Raw genomic sequence first — 19,168 nt, 5'->3', positions numbered from 1 at the left:
AACTAAAAACACAAGAAAACAATCTACCCATGAGTGACAGTCAGCAAACGCAATGTCCAAGAGGATTAACCCTCACAAACTTTATATATTAGACTATCTGAAAGGATAAAGACAGTTGAGGATTAGTAGAGATAAAATGAAAAGTCAGTGAAAGATTAGGTCACTAAAGAAAAAGAAGAGAAGGTTTTATTTATTTTTATATTTTATTTATTTGACAGAGAGAAAAAAACAATCACATGCAGGGGGAGGGGCAGAGGGAGAGGGAGAAGCAGGTTTTCCGCCTAGCAGGGAGCCCATTTCGGGGCTCGATCCCAAGACCCTGGGATCATGACCTGAGCCAAAGGCAGACACTTAACGGACTAAGACACAAAGTACCCCAGGAACAGAAGATTTTAAACAAAAAGATGAAAAATAACTTATAGAATATTAAAAATAATTTGATAAAATTGAGAAAACTGGAAGACATAACCGAGGAAGTGATCCAGGATGCTCTTCAAGAAATGAAGACATGAAAAAAAGAAATGAAAGATTCCAGGAGACACAGAAGATAGAAAGTCCATCATATATAGGAGGATCATGAAAGGTAAAGTCTTACAGGCCTTTAGTGATAGTTTTTTCATAAAGATTTAGAAAGAAGAAAGTTTAGCAATTAGATTTAAAGTATTAAAATACTCAATCCAAGAGCACTGGACTAGCATCACTCTAAGATTCACATTATTGTCTTCCAGGGGCTTTACATGTAATGATGACCAATGCTATCTCGTACTAACCATGATTCAGCTATCCAAAGGAGGTCACCATGCAATTATCTTTTCCAGCATCTATTAAAAGAACAGGACCCAGTCCTGGGAAGTGGAGGAAATGGGGAGATGTTGGTCAAAGAGCACAAACTTTCATGTATAAGTTCTGGGGATATAACATACAGCATGGTGACTGCAATTAAAAATACCGTATTGTATACTCGAAAGTTGATATGAAGGTAGACCTTTAATGTTCTCACCATGACAGTAACAAAACTGGGAATTACAGGAGGTGAAGGATGTGTTAACCAATCTTATTGTAGTAAACATTTCACAATGTATACATGTATCATCATCACATCTTGAACTTACACAGTGTTATAGGTCAATTATATCTCAATAAAGCTGGGTGGGGGGAAGAGACAGTTTTAAAGGCCAACTAGGGAGAAATGACATGACTATGGAGAAATGATAACTGACCCCAAAATGAACAATTGGACTTAATGTTAATAATAGTAAAAGGCCAGCATTACCTTCAACTACCAAGCTAGAATTTTAGCCCCAGTTAAACTATCATTTAAAAATGCGAATGACATGGAGATTTTTCAGTCTGAGATGATTTAGCACATATAAACCCCTTAATGAAATAACAAAACATGCATTTCAAAAAAAAAACCCAAAACTGAACCCCAAAAGATGTAAGCAGCAATGTTTAAAAACCCCAAATGAAACAAAAAACTCCTATGTATGTAGGTAAATCTAAATAAACTCTAAAAACAGTGATGGGATCCATTTCAGGAGATGGGAGAAATACAGGGTCAGGGAATAGAAGTGGGGACGTTAAGTGAGAGGTGCCTGGAGTTAAAACACTCCAACGTCTTTGTGTTATTTTGGAAGAAGATGGAGATTCTGATTATCTTTCCATTTCAAGGATGCACAATCAGAAATTAAGATTAACCACTAAAAGTATAAACATACAATGCATAAATTCAAAATAAAACAAAGAGGCAGGGAAGAAAAATGAGAAAGAAATGAAGAGTAGACAGAAAAAATATGCTAGAAATAAAACCAAATATATCAGTAATAGCAATATACAATGGGATTAAGCTTTTCGGTTAAGACTTTCTCAGACTGAGCTAAAAAAGAAAAAATGCAACTATATGCTGTTTAAGAGACACATCTAAAATATTACACAGAGAGGCTGAAAGCAGAGGGATCTGGAACAATATCCTTCACAAATATTTGTCAAAAGAAAAGTAATTATAACAACTACAATATCAGACAAAATGAACTTTAAAAGAAAAATCATAATTAGGAATAAAGAGGGTCAGCCCATAATAACAAAGGAAATAATTAATCAATGAAACATAATCTTGAATTTGCATGTCCTTAACAATATAGCTTTAAAATACACAAAGCAAGGGACACCTGGGTGGTTCAATAGGTTAAGTGTTTGTGTTCAGCTCAGGTCATGATCCCAAGGTCCTAGGATCAAGTCCTGCATGGGAGACCCTGTTTCTCCCTCTGCCTGCCGCTCCCCCTGCTTGTGCGTTCCCTCTCTGAGGAATAAATAAATGCATTTTTAAAAGTATTTATTTATTTATTTATTTATTTGACAGAGCGAGAGCGAGCGAGCACACCAGCAGGGGGAGCAGTGGAGGGAGAGGGAGAAGCAGGCAGAGAGCCGGATGTGGGGCTTGATCCCAGGACCCTGGGATCGTGACCTGAGCCAAAAGCAGATGCTTAACCGACTGGGCTACCCAGGCGCCCCAAATAAATAAATATTAAAAAAAAATACATGAAGCAAAAACTGACAGAATCCACAGCTCCAGCAGGGGATTTTAAGTACGTTTCTCAGAATCTGATAGGTCAAACAGATAAAATATTCCTAAGAAAACACAACTTCAACAATAGTCCTAAAATTGACTCTCTGAATACATTTACAACCTTGTTCTAACCCTGCACCTATAATTAGAAAATACACAAAGCTTTCAAACACATACAGAACAAACATGGACCATATGCTAGGACACAAAGCAAGCCTCAACAAATAATAAAGAATCTTTATATTACAAAACAAGTTTGTTGGAACAAAAAGGCAGCCTCAAACTCTACACATTTGGAAATTAAAAATTAAAAAAAAATTCCTACATGGTTCAGTGCATAAATCCTAAAGAAAACTGCAAAATGTCTGGAATAAAAGACAACAAAAATTGCAAACCAAAACTGAAATGCAGCTAAAGCAACACCTTTTTTTTTTTTAAAGCACAAATTAATGAGCTAACAATGCAACACAAGAAGTTAAAGAAAAACCCAAGGAAACTCCAAGAAAGATTTCCTTAATTCTCTAAAAATGTTGACCCTCTGAAGAAGAACTATCTGTTCTACAGTGAAGAGGGAGTTTTTAGATCCACTTTTTTTGGGACAGATCAACATATGCTTTCATTAGTTTTTTTTTAAAGGTGACTCATTAAGAAGGAAAATACAGATCACAGATAATCTATACTCCACCTATTGCTAAAATGCTTAAATCAAGCGTATGGATTCCATACTTTAGTACAAACCAGGGCATGGGGACGACTGCATGGTCTGATGTCATCTATTCTCCAGACTGAGTTTCTTCAATCCAGACAAGAAAGAAGGAAAGGAAGAATGCTCATTCGAAACAAGGAAGGAGAGCATAGATGTCCATTTCCTTTTTTTTTTCTTGCAAATGACGTTGAGTTTTGAAAACTTTGCTGAAATCTTTCTGCCTCTAGCCTGCAATAGTATGAAGCTTCTATTTTCGCAGCCAACAATACATCCTGCTCATGATAAATGATTCAAGCTTCCGAAATGTCCATAAAGAAGTCTGACCCTTTGGCTTTTGCACCCACCAAGGTTATTTCGGTGGGGTGGGCGCATGCGTGGAAGGGTGGGCGCATGCGTAGAAGGGTGGGCGTGTGCGTGGAGAGGTGGGCTCATGTGTGGAGGGGTGTGGCAGCGTGCAAGATGATCCACTCCCAATCACCCATGGAGCAAGAAGAAGTAGAAATACGTGCGTAGAAGCTTACACGATAAGCAAAGAACAAAACACAGCAATTTGTAATGATTCTATTTATTAATACATGTATCACAAATGTTCACAATATCAATGCATTCTTGTTGGCATGCTAGACAGAGGCATTGTTTAAGATCTTCTAAAAATATTTTGACTTTAGTTCCCCCTTCACACTCATTTTTAAACTGATTTGCTGAGGTCCTCGATGTCCATAATGTTGATGCAGAGAAAAAAAATACAGAAAGAAATAAAAGAACACAAGAGCAATTAATTGGGGAAGAACAGAAGTGATACTATTTCCTTCACAGGAGGCGACAATACAGCTTGGTAAAAGGATTATATAGGTTTCATCCAAAAGTCATGGGGGTCACTAAACCGTCCACACGTGCCCAGGCATGTAACAATAACGAGTAAGGAGGCCACCTAACGCTCAACTGTGTCCTTCATGCATGATGCAGGCTTTTTTCTCCTCACGGATGGTTACTGATGTCTCTCTACATATCCTAGGCAGCCTGAAGAAGGTAGGAACAGAGTCTTAGTAAGGGGAAAACCAAACCAAAAGGAGATTAAGCCAAAAGAACAGAGCGCTATCAGCCTATCTACATCAAGGGGTATGGGGTTTATCACTCATGATGAAGGGTGAGCGGGAACCTTCCACACTCCATGCAGGGCCCGGCGGGGCCAGGGGTGGTGTGATAACCAGTCACCTACAATGAGCTACAGTCGGACCAAGTACAGATGGAGGAGCTGGCACGCAGGGGGCCTCAGGTGGGGTCCACTAGGACTGGATGCAGGGAACCTGGCTACACTCTGGCACGACGGGGCTTCACAAAATGGAACGCTACACGGGATGCGGGCTGGAAGGCGGAGTGGAGACCGCGTGGGCAGGTCACTGGGGCACTGGCTGGGGGGTTAGGGAGCCTGGGGTGGGTGTGTTAGGTGCTGTGCTCTAACATCCTCTGGAAGTCTTTCGGAGAGTGCTGTGGTTCGTTTTTAAGACAGGTGTCTCATTCCATCGTGCTTGAAAGACTGCGGGAGAAGTGAAAACATGTGAGTGACTTAACTGTTAACAGGGACTTAAAAGAAGGGAACAAGCTACAGGGAGCATTCAGACTTTTCGCACCCCACCCCCTCCCCGACCCCCGAGCCACAGAAACGAGGTTTCAGCTCATGTGCAGGTGGCGCCGAGCTCAAGTAGCTAAGTGGCTGGGCGGTACCCTTGCCCCTTTGCAGGGCAGCGTGTGCCCCAGAGGGAAAACCCTGAAATTAAACACTGCCGCATGCACTCACCTTCTCCTTACACCATCTCATACTGGTTGGCCGTGATGAACCGGGACAGACAGCAGGCCAGCAGCATGCCGATCAGCTGTTGCCAGGAGAGAAAGGAAGACCACAGTCTCAAGTCCCTGAACTGCACACTTCTTTGACCCCCCAGATGTAATTTTTAACAACCAAGGGCTTTTCTATGCGAATAAGGAAAAAGGCACTAACGAAAAAGATCAAATGTGATTTCACTGGTGAGGTCTAGGACTTAGAGAGTCTGACCACTAGGGCAGGACAACTGGAATTTCCAGAACTAGCCATAAGGTTCCAGTCTAGCAAGCTCTGGCTGCTTAAAAACAACTTTTGACACATAAGCGATATTACGATTGGTTCATATGTAAAGAGAGTAGGGGGAAAAAAATGGAAGGACCACAGAATCAGCAAGGTATGCACAAAAAGGCCAAACACGCCCATTCAGAGGATATCTCAACACGGTGTGATCCCTCAGGCATTCATGGCTGACAGGATCATCACTCTTTCCTTGAGGCAACGAGACGCTATTCTTGACTGAGTTTGCCAGTTGAGGTAAGAAAGCCATGGCTTGAGGTGTAGGTGTTGGATTAGGGGAAAAGGGACATCAAGGCTTATACTTCTCTTTGTCTCTAACCATGTAGATATTTTTGGCCTACATCTTGGTTTCCACTCAGACATGTGGACTCCGATGCTCTGGGGGCTGGCGCCCAATGCTGGTGGGTCAACAAGCCTTCCGGGTGAGAGAAGCAATTCATCCAGGCCACGTGGTCACCCTTATTTTACACGTGGGACACATGCAGCCACAGCAGGTCCCACTGTGGCTCAGGGCAACCCCTGAAACACGGCTACCTCTCTTGCTGAAATCCCAGATTCTTATCTTCATTTTTAAAAGTAAAACTATGCTGTGAAATATAAAAACCATAAGTTCCATCAGGTGAGGAAAAATCATCACCTTAATGGACTTACCCTATCTCCTACCAAGGCTTGGGCCACCATCATTTTTGTGCCATAAAACATATAGTATCCTGCCCAAACCACCAAATCACCACAGGAACCATGGCTGTAACCTCCAGAATTCTGGGCCACATGACACAAATTAATCTCCCCCCACCACTGACTGTAAGGACTTTGAACCTTATAGTTTCTCCCTTTTCATTAGAACTGCTAATTTCTGGGGCCAACGTACACCAGAACACACTTGATACTTTTTAAGAGGGGAGGGGTGGGGGGAAGGAGAGAAAGTGCAGGTGGGGAGGGGTAAAGGGAGAGAGAGAATCTCAAGCAGGCTCCACACCCAGCACAGAGCCCCACTTGGGGGTTAATCTCATGACCCTGAGATCATGACCAAAGCCGAAACCGAGTCACACGTTTAACCAACTCAGCCACCCAGGTGCCTCTAACACACTTGATTCTCCTAAAAATCAGATTTGGGCCAAAAAACAAGCATGAGAGGTACAGCATTTTCAAGTGTATTAAGCTATTTAACCCTCACCACATCACCGTACAATATTACCATCCCAACCTTCCAGATAAGAAAACGGGCTCAGGGGACGTTAAACGATTTTCCCCCAAACCACACTGGTAGCTCACATAGAGCTTAAGTTTTCACCCTCTTTCCCGTCAGAGGACAACCCCTTCCCTTGCCACCCACTCCTATAGCTCAGCCTAGACATTGCCCTTTCCAGAATCGCTCCTCGGTCTCACGCTATGAGGGCTCCCTCCTGCCTTGCCCTGCAGACTCTGGACGGAGGGGTTTCAGTGGGTATCTCTTTATTTGATTTCAAGTTCCTAAACTCTTTTTTCTTTCTAAAGCTGCTCCGTTTCTTGTTTCCCTGTTGAGCTCATGTGTGTCGGAAACACTTCGGAGAGTTATCACCCCACTAAGAGGTTGGCAATGCTCCCGTAATTCAGTGCTTTCCGATGCTCCTGGCCTCCACGGCGATGCTTGAGCCACACAGCCAGAAGACTCCTTAGGATGCTTACCTATGTCTTGTATCTAAAATCTCTGCTTTCAGGGAAGGATAACATGTGCCTCCACCTTCCCCCCCCCAAACAGAAATAGCATCATTCTTAAGCACTGGACATACTTTGTCACAGAAACAAGAACTTCTAAAAATATGGCTACAAATGAAAGTGACTTGCTTTTAAACTTCCTGTATTTTACCCTGGAACTAATAATATAGTATGTGTTAACTAAATTGAATGAAAATTAAAATTTTTTTAAAAAGATGTTTTTCAAAAAATAAAAAAACAAACCAGACCAAAACAAACCAAAACAAAAAACCTTACTGTGTTTTCTATTTCTCGGGCAAGAACATACCTTCTGTTTGCCCACAGAAGAAGATAGACTTTTAAAGTTATTTTTTAACATCTACTAAGAAATTTGTTTTCCTAAAAAAAAAAAAAAAAAAAGCATCCTGAACTGAGGATCATAGAAGCTATTTGAAAACAGTATTTTGCACACACTGGCTTTTATTTTATTTAATTCTAGTGTAAGAAAAAGTAGGATTTGGGGTATAGTAGGCATTTTGGATTCTTCACAGGGTTGTGGATTTCAAATTTGCTCTCGTGTTTTTACCATATTTGAGAGAAACTTCGCCCTCCCACCTCCATAGCTACCACGTTAATGGAAAGTCAGAAGCTGGGCAGGGAGGGTCCCATACTTCATAGCAGCTGTTACCGGGTGATTTCTGAGTACGTGACGGGAAGCTGTTTAGCCAAAGTCAGGGCCCCTGCCTCAGTGTGAGTCAGGACAATCACCTGCTTGACACTAGACCCAGTTCCTCTGTAGCCAGAAAAGCCCAGCCTTATTTTGACAAAACCTTGTTTCACGCTAACTGTATGGGAAAAGCCCCTCAAAGAGCAGAGGTACACTCTGTGCCCCGAGAAGCATCTTGCTGGTGTGTAGCAAGGCTGCAGGAAGTAGGCACTGGGCCAGACTTCCGCTTTAAGCCCCGGATAGAGAGAGGAAAAGGGGGTTGGTCTCTCAAGCTGGAACCCCTCAGGATGGAGACCCCAGGGCCACCCCTCGCCGTTCCCGTGGCCGGTGAGAGGCCTGCTGTCCGACGGCCTCCAGAGTTTTAGATCAGATTATTTATACTTGGTTGACGAAGACTTTGTAATTCATATTCATCTGGTTTTTTTGAGGTTACATTTTATTTTTACCACTGTCTGCCTTGCTAGTGCTATATTCTGCTTTCTTTTGCGTCATGGGGACCTCTAGGACGTCTTGCCGCTTCAAGAACTGAGAAGCCGGAGAGGCGGAGAAAGAAGAAAGGGCCTCTACTTAACAGAAGGCTGACTCCAGGCTTCGTAAAGGCCCTCCCACAGAGACAGCCTGTGAGGTCTGAGCGCCGGGAAGCTCGAGCGACATGGGTTGCCTCACAGGGCCTCTGCAAGTCACCAGGGACCCGGCAGATGCCAAGAGGTGGGAGAGAGGAGCGCGAGAGAGGTGGGGCCCAGGTCAGCAAAGACTAGAGAGGTAAGGGGCGATGGGCCGAGGGCGTTGTCTCTGCCATCGCCATGGGAGGCAAAGGTGGCCCAATTCCTGATTCCGGTCCACAGAGAGGACAGCAAAGTTGTAAAGGCCACTTTCTGAACAAGCAAGCGACAAGCAATAGGTCAAAAACTTAGATCCTTGTAATGCCAGGGGGGCGGGGGATGGTGTGCGGATGACCGAGGTGGGGGTTCCGTGTCATGGGCATGCGCCAAGGAATCTGGTTTGACATAAAACTGTATAAATGCTATTTGGGACCATCTCGGGCTCTGAAGATACTAGGGAAATAAGTAAAGAGCTCCATTAGCCTTCTTTGGCCACATCTCATCAAGGCTGTGAACAGCTTCGTCCGGACCTCTACATGGAAAAGGTCGACAAGTTCGAGAAGAGAGTTCGTGACTCATAATGAATCATCCCAGCAGCCTGTGGGTCCTGGGGGAGGCCCCGAAGGGGTGTGGGTCAGGGGATGGATGGATAGGAGGAGGATCTCTATTTTTTGATGAGTACCTTTTTCCTTTCAATTTCACAGATTCTCCCCCCTTTTGTTACAAAAGCACAGAACAAGTTCCCTTTAGGTGAGGTAAGAACAAGGGTGATCTTTGGTGCCAAAGTTTAAGAGAGCAGGCCGGGTGGAGAGGTCAGAATTGTAAGCTTGGATCTTGAGCCCAGACTCAAGCAAGCCACTCAACCGTCCACTTCTGGAATATAGCTCTACTGTCCCCATTCAGGACTATTCTGTGATGTGGAGGATTAATCCAGCCTAACACGTTCCACGTCCAGCAAGGCCGTGTGTCTGTCTACACCGGATGTGGGAGCCTTGCCACTCCCCATTTGCAACCCACAGCAGAAGCCAACCAAAGTCGGGGCAGCGTCACAAATGGAGTAAGTGTCGAACACCCTCAGCTTTGGCTTTGGGTCATGTTAAGGGCGGGGGGCGGGGTGGGGGGGGTGATAGTCCCATTTTCCTCCACTCTCTCCCTCTCCCTCCACACGGGCGCATGCGCACGCACTCACACTCTGCTTGTGTGTGTCTCCCTCTCCAAGCTGTCTTGAGTGAGAGTAGCTGCCGAAGATACAGGGAGGAGGTAGCCTATCAAAACACTCAACTTCCCGCTAGGAATTAATTTAGAGGGAGCAGGACCTGCCCATCGAGTGTAGACAAATGGGTTTTCCCTTGACAGGGCTCAGGCCATGGGAGCCTGTAAGAGAAACATTAAATGTCTGCGCAAATCCTGCTGCCCAGAACAGAACTCAAGGGCTTTCAGTTGGCTAAAGGAGCTAACCAGGGGCAGAGTTTTGCACAGTCTGTGGAAAGGCTCGACGCGGCTCGTCTGCCTTATACTCTATAGCACCTTTCCTTTCTGACACGACAGATGAGCAAGGCCAGTTCTTTTCCACAGATGATAGCGTGGATGTGGATGTCAGCAGAGCAGGCGAGGGGAAGGGCACGTAGCGGGTGGAGGTGGGTGAGGAAAGGGGAAGAGGAAGGGAGAGGAGGAGGAGAGGGCAGAGAGAGAACGCGTGACACAGCTCTGCGCTTTCCTACCTACTTTGGCCTCCCCTCAGTAGAACCTGCTTTAGTACCGGAAGGCCAAGACGTCAGCCAACATGACTGATTCACCTAAATCAGCCAACATTCGCTAGGTTTTGCTCTGATACTAGTCCTAAAAATTCTGAGCACATGTGGCTAAAGCTTTGGTTCTGGGTCTTTGACCAGGACCAGTGTAGCTGGTTCTTCCTGAATTGGTAGCTGGTAAGTGGCCGCCGCTGTCCCGGAAAGGCCTTGGATCTACTGGTATCTGGAAGCCAACCTCAGCGGCCGGGAACCCCGAGGCTCCTAGCACATCCCGCTAGTGAAAGGCAGCTAGGGCTCGTCTTCGCCTGCTTCCAGCTGAGCATGGCAGGTCTCAAGTCTCCGCCTCACTGCCCCTGTCTGGTCCTGCGAGTGAATGGGATTGGCGAGGCGATGCCCCTGGGCTTTGTGTTCTGTTGTCTTAACCCAGCAACAATGTGGTACCTTGATGACCCTAAAATCTCTGCAGAGTTTCTGTGTGGGGGTTCCCTCAGGGACGCTGGCCCCTCTCTCACTGCCCCAGAGGGCCACAGAGCAAACTCCACAATCCCCACGTCGGGGATTTCTTCAAGGTTAGGACAGACAGATTCAAGCTCATTGGGTGATTTGTCTAAAGCAGAAATGCCTCCCCTCCCCTTCATAGGGAAGCCTGAGAGAGAAGAGAGGTCTTCATCAGAATCTTCATGACTTGGCTCACTTCACTAATGAAAACGGGAGAACCCCCCATGCTCCTTATGGTCGTGCGGGAATATTCTTAGATCACATAACTTTTTATCCATGAGATTCCAGGCTCTGTGAGGCTCTCTTCTCCTCATGTTGAGAGTACTGGCATCAGGTTCCTTTGTGGTTCTAGGAGAGCCATTAGGGGAGACTTCACCTGTATTCCTTCCTCTGAAGGGACAGTCGTCCCCAGCCACCAAGCACATGTCTGGCCTGTCAGTGACTTTAACGTGACCCTGCATATAAACGCACAGATGAATATGCAAGCTCCCCAGTGCACCTTGCACGTCTGGCTCGGACGTGGGTCCCGGATCCCCTGACATATCCCTTGGCTGTTACAGGTGCCTCCCTGAAGTGCGATAGCCGTCGGAAGAAAGTCTGGGGCAGCAACTCTTTGGGAAACGTCTCAGGAGACGACATGGCATGGTTTGTGGTGCCATCTTGGTTTGTGTGTTGGCGTGTTGAGGGTGTAATTCCCTTCACGGGCTGCCAACAACGCAGAAGCACGGTAAACGACCACAAGGAGCACACACGCCCATGGGATGAGTCCACATGCTCTTGTGAGATGAAATGTCACCTAGGTTTTCGTCACTGCTGAGGAAGAAGTTTGTCAACTGACCTGCGGTGAAACCCTTTCATTGCAAAAACGACTAGGGCCATGTTCTAATCCTTGATCTAAGTGAGGGTGACGCAGGTATGTTCACATTGTGCTGGTTTGTTAAGCTGTGCATTTATAATTTACGTACTTTTCCGTCTATGCTTTATTTCAATTAAAACGTTTGAAGAACGAACTTGGCTAGAACGAATGTGTGCCTACACTGCTAGGCAGGAAGGAAGGAGGTGGGGGGGCAGGGAAAAGGTAAGTATAGTCCGAGAGAGCAAAGGTGGAATTCAGGCAGGGGAAATTAGAGTGGTGGAAACATTACCGAGAGAACGTTAATTGGGCTTTGTTGGAAAAATGAACTGTTGGTCTGAAAAAATTCGGAGTTAAACATACACCAAGTTTTCATTTGGTTGTTAAGTATACATGCCAATCCTCCCACCCAGAGCTCTGTCGTTGCAGTAATGTGATCATTTGGCCGGGAGATCAGACGCCTGTGGGGTACTGTGCTGCCGGGCCGAGGTGGGCTAAAGTTTAGAGTCAGCTTAATCGTGTTCTATCCATGAGACCGTGTGGCACACTTCGCTGGCAGAATGACTTCTCCTGTTATTTTAGAGAGGCTGGGTGGAGATAAAGGGCTGCACAATTTAATAGACAAGAATTCCGCTTCCATCGAAAGGAACCATAGTCAAACTTAGGATGAAAGTAATGATCGCCAGACAAAGTTCGCTAACTGTAGGCTTTCTATAAAAGGAGACGGCTCATGCATAATTGACAGGAATGAAGAACAAAACAGGGACAGGTCAACCAGGAAAAAAGAGCCTCCCCCCAAACCCAGATCAGCCATTTGACGTTTTGAGTTGTTTATGCTCCAATTAAGCCAGCACTTGGTTCAGTTAACCTCCATTTGACCTACAGAAGCAGCAAGTTGTTTTCTGGAGCTAGTCATTAGTTGAACTGTAACCGATATTCCCTTGATGGCAAAACTTCATTTAAGTTGAAGAAGAAAAATCAATAAACAGATGACCTGAGGACTAATGAGCAAGGAGCTCCAACCCCATCTATCAGCCTCTCCCAAGGCCCAGGGGGGCCAGGCAGGGAATCGGGAGCCCGGGGAAGGAAGCCGGGGCAGGAGGCTGGGAAAGGCCAGGCCTGACCACACAATTGCGCAGCCTACCTGGGAGAACGCTATTCCAAAAGCCACTCCGGCGATGATTCCCATGTTGGTCTCCATGAAACTGGTCACCAGATCATAACAACCCTGCAAACAGAGAGAGAGAGAGCGTGTGGGAGCCTCAGAGACACATTTCACACCCAGGCCAGACTGAGCTGTGTTAACCTGCAACCCAAGCCAACATACGCTCCGACCCGCAGTCGGCAAATCCAGCTGCCTCTCACCTTAGGAACTCGCTAGCATTCTGTCCAAACTCAAAAAAAGGAAAATTTCGAACATAAGTAAAGGTACAGAGAGTAGTACCGTGACCTCCCGAGTGACCCTTTCTCTGACCTCACAATGAACATGTAGCCAATCTGGTTTCATTTAAATCTCAGCTCTCCTCCCCTGGCTGGACTATTTTAAAACAAGTCCCAGATAGATCGTTTCATCCAGAAATGTTTCAGCGGTAGGACAAAGTGTAGCAGGACATCTGTCAGACCTACGAAGCAAACCCGCAGACTCTGACCGTACAGAGGCATTCCACATCCTTGCACAGGAAGAATCAGCATAATAAACACGGTTACTAGCATTTCGATAACAAGTGACACAGTCTTAGAAAAATAAAGTGAAATCATCAGGTTGTGGGGTGGTGAATGCCTGCCACCTTTATTGTGTTTTGGGGTTCTTCCTAAGGAGACCATTAAGCTTTGTTTGTTTGTTTTTTTTTTTTTTAACAGGGAAAAACCTATGTTTTTCCATAAATTTACTATGGGACCCTGAACAAGTCACATCTCGTCTTTTTTTTTTTTTAAGATTTATTTATTTTGAGAGAGGGAGAGAGTGGAGGGAGTGGCAGAGGGAGAGGAGGAGAGAGAGAGAATCTCAAGCAGACTCCCTGAGATCAGGACCTGAGCCAAAACCAAGAGTCGGATGCCTAACCGGCTGAGTCACCAAGGCGCTCCCTCACTTCTCCTTTCTAGGTGTCAATAACTTCGTCCATAAAATGAAGTGAATTTTTCTTTCACATACAATGAAATCTCCAAATGCTGTGATTAAAACCAACACCCGTTTTATCAATTTCAATGTTAGTGTAATACTGATAAAGTCAATCACCTTTCTTTAAAATAAATGATCTGGCTGGAGTTCAGCCAGGTTGCTAAACAAGTTTGTTTGCTGTTGTTATTCGGGATTACATTTTATCAACCTGGTCCAAATAGGAAACACCAAATTTTGTGTATCACCCATAATGCAAAGGCACAAGCTGACTCTTCCTGTTAAATGCCTGACAGGTTGAATTCTGTGTGTGTGTGTGTGTGTGTGTGTGTGTGTGTCTATGTGTTTATATGTATATTTATTTGAAACCCGGCCAAGTCAGCCTAGATTTCTGAACTGACTTATACAGTCTCAGAAGACATGTTTTTTTTTTCCAGTTTTCTGAAAAACGGCTTCTACTTGAATATATAAGTCTGCAGAAATCAAAACATTAATTTCATAAACAGGGTAAAAAGGATTCTTGTTTATCAAGAAAGGCACACTAAATTGCAATGATATCCGAAGACCACAAAAAAACCATGTCTCCCACACTGGAATTCAAAATTACCTATTTAACATTTCTCAGAGCTTAGGAAAATTCTACCAGTGCTGTAGTTTCTAATAAGTGATATTTTATGCGTCTGCAGTCTGTCTGCAGAGAAGTGTGTTGACTTAGCAGCAGCGCTCTGACACGTGCTTTCAGTGCAATGGGCCGACTGTACTCGTTGGTTAGCTGATGCAAATGTGAAGCCTGGAGGCGGGTGGGAAAGGAAATCTACTTCTACTCATGAGAAATTTTGAAATTTGATTCTCCCTTTGTAGTAGAAGACTGCTTGCTGATTTCATTTTTACTAGTGGAAGTATCTGTCACACTACTTTTCGAAAGGTAGTGGAAGGGAGAGCAGGCTGGGTTAGGAAGAACTCAATGCAAGAAGAGAGATGGATAATTGGAACACTTTCCCAGATGGTAGCGGCTAGGGCTGTGTTTTGCCCAGGTGGCCATCATGACCATATCTTCTCCCCCCAGTGATGGTCGGGCTGAGAGATGAAGTTCATTCAGTCCAACACCAGTGGTAGGTCACCTCAAGATATGGAAACCCAAACCCAACAATAAAGACCAGAGAAAAGCGAGGCAGGTGATTTTCTTACTCTATAATATACCTTGGCATAGGTATTTTTCCTATGAACTTCGATTCTGCATGTAAGCGAAATATATTTTTCTGACATATGATTTCTGTTCCATTTGTAGGAGACTCGGAGCAGAGTCAATCACATTTTTGGTAAGCCCACTCCAGCCAGCAAGAGCAACTGAAAACACGCAGTCTCTGCCATTAGTGCAACTGTGACAAAATCGTTCTCTCTCAACCTTGTTCCTCAAAGTGGGGTTCTTCCAGGGGCAGCAGTATCCCCTGAGAATTTGCTAGAAATGCAGAATCTGAGGCCTCCCTCCAGACTTCCTCCATCAGAATCTGCCAAATCCCTGGGTTATTCATTTTTAATGAATTTTAATGAATGTGACCACTATCTCTAGAGTTTCAGCTGCCCATTAAAGCTTGAGGAACACTCTTCTAGAAGAAAAGTTCTCCCATGGCTTTTCACTCTAAAGAAGACAGCAAATCAATGAATCCTATCAGTAGGAGGGTTCCTTAAAATGAAGAGATGAAATCAATACTTTCCACCTCTGGATTCCTCTGTTACTCACCAGGTGGAACCCATGAGCCCATTCTGCAGGTCTCAGCTCACATCTGCAGACGGCAAGGCCACGTTTGCATTCTACCTCATGTTCCCCACTACACCGTGACCTTATCTGCCCACAACAATCTCTTTTCATTTCCTCAAATGAAAGCCTGGTGGTCGGGCATGAGAGAAACCTACAGAGACCTGCTAAGTGTCCTAAGAAACATTCAGAAACGGAACAGGCCCTTTGCTTGCCCTCTCTGCATGTCGAAACCAACACAGTCACGGATGGAAAATATCCCTCTTGCCCTCGCTCTTAAAAAAATGTCAAGAATTCGAGGGAGCAGGGGCCCAGTCAGTCAGTGCTGTCAGCCACGTGAACTGCAGACATTTCAACATCCTGCTGGCAAAACCAAAATAAATCCCGTCCCCTACACAAAACAATAAATATCCCGTTTAGCTAGTCTCACCTCCCTCCTGCTTCTCTCCCAGGGACTTGAACAAAGCAGGTTGCACAGGCTGCCAGGTGAGAGCCAAGAGTCATCTTTCAGTGCTATTAAATCATAGGGTTCAAGACACAAAAGGATCCATAGGGATTAAGACAGCACGATTCCGTGGAACTACAGGGGCGGTGCTTAAGCCTCCTGGGGGAGGGAGTCAGGAGAGGGGAGCTAAAGTTTATGAGCATTTCCTATTAGGTATTCACCCCAGCCCTATCTCCTGCGTTTTACAGGTGAGGCTTCTGAGACTTAGACCCGGGCCTTCATTTGTCTCAGATGTTCGTGTGGGCATGAAATGAGACTCAGTAGGCAAATTTCACTCTTTCCTCACTTCTTCTTCACAGAGAAAGCCAGGTTGAAGTTAAGCCCCCTTTCCAGGTATCTGAGTTGCCCCAGAAAATGTAAATCAAGCAGGATGGGGGTGTGTGTGTGGGGGGGAGGCAGGGAGTGAGGTCAGTTTGCAGGTTATCAATGAATGAAATGGGAAAAAAAAAAAGGTACCCTATCTTTCTTTCTGGAAAGAATTCTAAAGATCATAGAGATGCACTATAGGATAGGATTCCGAACATGCCTTTGAAGACTAACAAAGATCTTCCCTCTGAGGACGTGCTACATCATTCCTGATGAGGGACAGTGTGGTAGAGGGAGACAAACTTCTCCACCTCCCTGGTGCTGTTTGCACTGTAGCTGACATCGAACATCACACTTAACGTTTCTCTGGTCCTTACTCAGGGCCAGGCCCTGTGCTGTAGCGACTTTATCTCGTTCTGTCCTCCTGCTGATCCTAAGAGGCAGGAGCGATCATCCCCCTTTTGCAGCTGAGAAAAAATAAGAAAATATGACTGAGAAAGGTCACCCCTAGCAGGTGGCTAAGCCAGAATTGAAACTGGAGTTGGACGCCATAGCCCATGTCCCTGACTTTTAGATCCCCAACTTTCACAAAGGGAAAGGAAGTTTGGGGGTAAAAAAAAGATGACCCAGTTTGATGGGTGCTGCATCCACAAACAACCTCCTGGGGCTCTGTCATGCTCAGACCTCACTGCCTTGGAGCTGCGTATGCTCAGAGCTTCATAAAATGGCAGCACGAGGACATCTCTGGGGGCTCAGTGGGGATGCCCATGAAGAGACCAGAAGTTACCTTACTGATGAGACACAAAGGAAGGCTCAACCTTTGGGTTCATAAGAAAATTCCAAGAGGAACAGATGTCTTCTTGGCTAAGACAAGAAGCAGTCAGCACGGAATATCTGACCGCATCGCTTCCATAAGAGGTCATAAGCCCAGAATGACACAATGAACTTCTAGAAGGGCAACAATGCTCTGCAGCATTTATGCTACAAATGCCAACATTAAATGGGTAAGATAAGAAGCCATCTCTTAACGTTCTCATCTTGAGAGGATGGCTACTGTCTATGAATTATTCAGCAGTTCGCCCAGATCGCGTCAAGTGTTGAAGACCTTGGAAGAATAGAATTTTATCTGAGTAAGAAAACTGACCCGATGGCTGCATAACAGCAGGTGAAGTCAACAGAGGGTTGGTGTTTTCGTCCCTTCTGTCCTACCAAAACATATTTTCTGTGTGGCATTTCTCTAAATCTTTCAGACTGCGGACACAGCCTTCAAACATGTCTTATCGGGCTTTCGCCCTCTTCTCTGTGAAGTGGAAGACAGAATTGGTCTTCCTTCTGATGACTGAAATTCTATTTCCCTCATTTTCACTACCTACTACCTTTCCAATGTCTTTTAGCCAGTTCTCTCTCTCTCTCTCTCTCTCTCTCTCTCTCATTTCTTTGGGAGTCAGGATGCTGACAGTGAGTTGAAGCGGAGTTGCTGCTTTCTTTTCCGCAAGCAGAGAACACCTTAAAATAAAGGCCACCATCCTGGCAGAAGCAGATGTTGTCTGTCAACTCTCGTCCCCCTTCCTGCTAAGGACTGGCACCCAGCTGTGAAGAATTCCATGTTTAGAAGGTAGATTGAGCAGGAGAAAGACAGCCAGGAAGAAGAAAGGCCACAGTCCCTGTCTGACATCAGCCCAGGTGAGCAGGAACCGTTGCTCAACCTCCCTCCCAGGGCCTGGTCGTTTCCTGCTGAGTCACAGGAGCTCCTTCAGCAGCGGACGGCCTCGGGTGCCTCGTCCCAGGCAGGGAAGGACCACGGGGAAAGACTCTGCCCTCTCGCCCAGACTACCATTTCTGATCCATTTGGCACAGTTTCACAGAAGCACACGCACCAAAAGCCCCCCCACCCCCAGCACCCCCAGCCTTCACCACGGATCCCAGCAGGGCTGAAAGCAAGCCTACCTTCTGGTTCACTTTGGTGGCAGCCACGGTCAGATTGTGCAGGTCCTGGGGGTTGCAGTCGGTTTCGTTCATGCAGCAGCTCGGGGGGATGCCATGCTCCAGGAAGTAGGGGCTGGTGCTCCAGTTGGTGTAGTTCTGCACGCCGCAGCAGCTCAGCTGTCGAGAGGGCAAGGGAGTGAATCCAAGCGTGCGGATCACAGACACCGCGCTCTCCCGCCCCACCACCCCGCGTGTGCCATTTCGACGAGGAACTCGGGCCAAGACCCTAAGTCAACAGGCACAGCTTTGGTGAGGAAAGGTGAGCTGAGGCTCCATGAACGCTCGTACTCACTGGGAAGCCTGCCTGAACTGAGAGAAGGAAGCTAGCCCCAGACTGCATGTTGTGTTGGCTTTCTGACCACGTCCACAAAGTAAAGCCCGGTTCTCTGGCCCGGCTCCGCACGGAAATCACCTGTGTGGACTGGCTGCTGTTCCAGGTACGGAGCAACTAAACCAGGCTTGCTGGTGGGGAAGCCAAGATAAGAAAGGCTTTAAAAAGCTCTTTTTAAGGCTTATAGATCATAGGATCTATGCCAATAAGCAAATGGTTAAGGGGTGGGGAGGAAGAGAAAAAAAAAGCCATCTGCTTTTACCAGTGAGAATTTGGGGGGACATGGCCATGCCTAGCCCTTCACAGACTACGGCTGCCTGTGTGCCTCCAGAACAGAGCTGTGTAGTCGTGACACAGACTGATGGCATGGCCCTCAGAGCCTAAAACAGTGACCACAGGACCCTTTCCAGAAAAAGTGTGCCAGCCTCTGACGTAGAGAATGTTAAAGGAAACGGGGCAAAAGTAGAAGTGAATTACTGAATCTGGGTAAAGTGTATATGATTCCTTATACTCTGCTAGCAAGTTTTCTGCTGAGTTTGGAATGTTCTCAAAATGTCAAAAAATAAAATAAAAATACTGCTGCCGAAGTAAAAGACAAAGGAAAACACACAACACCCGGCCCACCCGAAGAGCACCCTAGGTGATCCAGCCGAACCGGGAGGATTCGGC

General features: G+C 45.8%; 1 protein-coding gene and 1 long non-coding RNA gene across 2 annotated transcripts in view; one reads left to right on the top strand and one right to left on the bottom strand.

Annotated features, from left to right (window-relative positions):
- Positions 1 to 3,817: 3,817 nt before the first annotated feature.
- Positions 3,818 to 19,168, bottom strand: part of TSPAN7 (tetraspanin 7) — a 124,002-nt gene continuing 108,651 nt past the window's right edge. Inside the window, exons 5-8 of the mRNA XM_080795160.1 lie at positions 18,130 to 18,285; positions 12,644 to 12,727; positions 5,071 to 5,146; positions 3,818 to 4,809 (exon numbers count right to left, since the gene is read on the bottom strand). Of these exons, the coding sequence (XP_080651286.1) occupies positions 5,078 to 5,146; positions 12,644 to 12,727; positions 18,130 to 18,285 (309 nt within the window). The 3' untranslated portion in view covers positions 3,818 to 4,809; positions 5,071 to 5,077. The remainder of the gene's footprint in view (positions 4,810 to 5,070; positions 5,147 to 12,643; positions 12,728 to 18,129; positions 18,286 to 19,168) is intronic.
- Positions 8,040 to 12,896, top strand: LOC308337125. The gene is made up of 4 exons (XR_013966294.1): positions 8,040 to 8,557; positions 9,102 to 9,152; positions 9,301 to 9,454; positions 11,207 to 12,896. It is a non-coding gene; the product is annotated as an uncharacterized lncRNA (long non-coding RNA).

This window comes from Martes martes (assembly GCF_963455335.1).
Source record: "Martes martes genome assembly, chromosome: X".
NCBI classification, from domain to species: domain Eukaryota; kingdom Metazoa; phylum Chordata; class Mammalia; order Carnivora; family Mustelidae; genus Martes; species Martes martes.
Note: the sequence above shows the minus strand (reverse complement) of the source record. Positions and strands in the feature narration are given on the sequence as shown.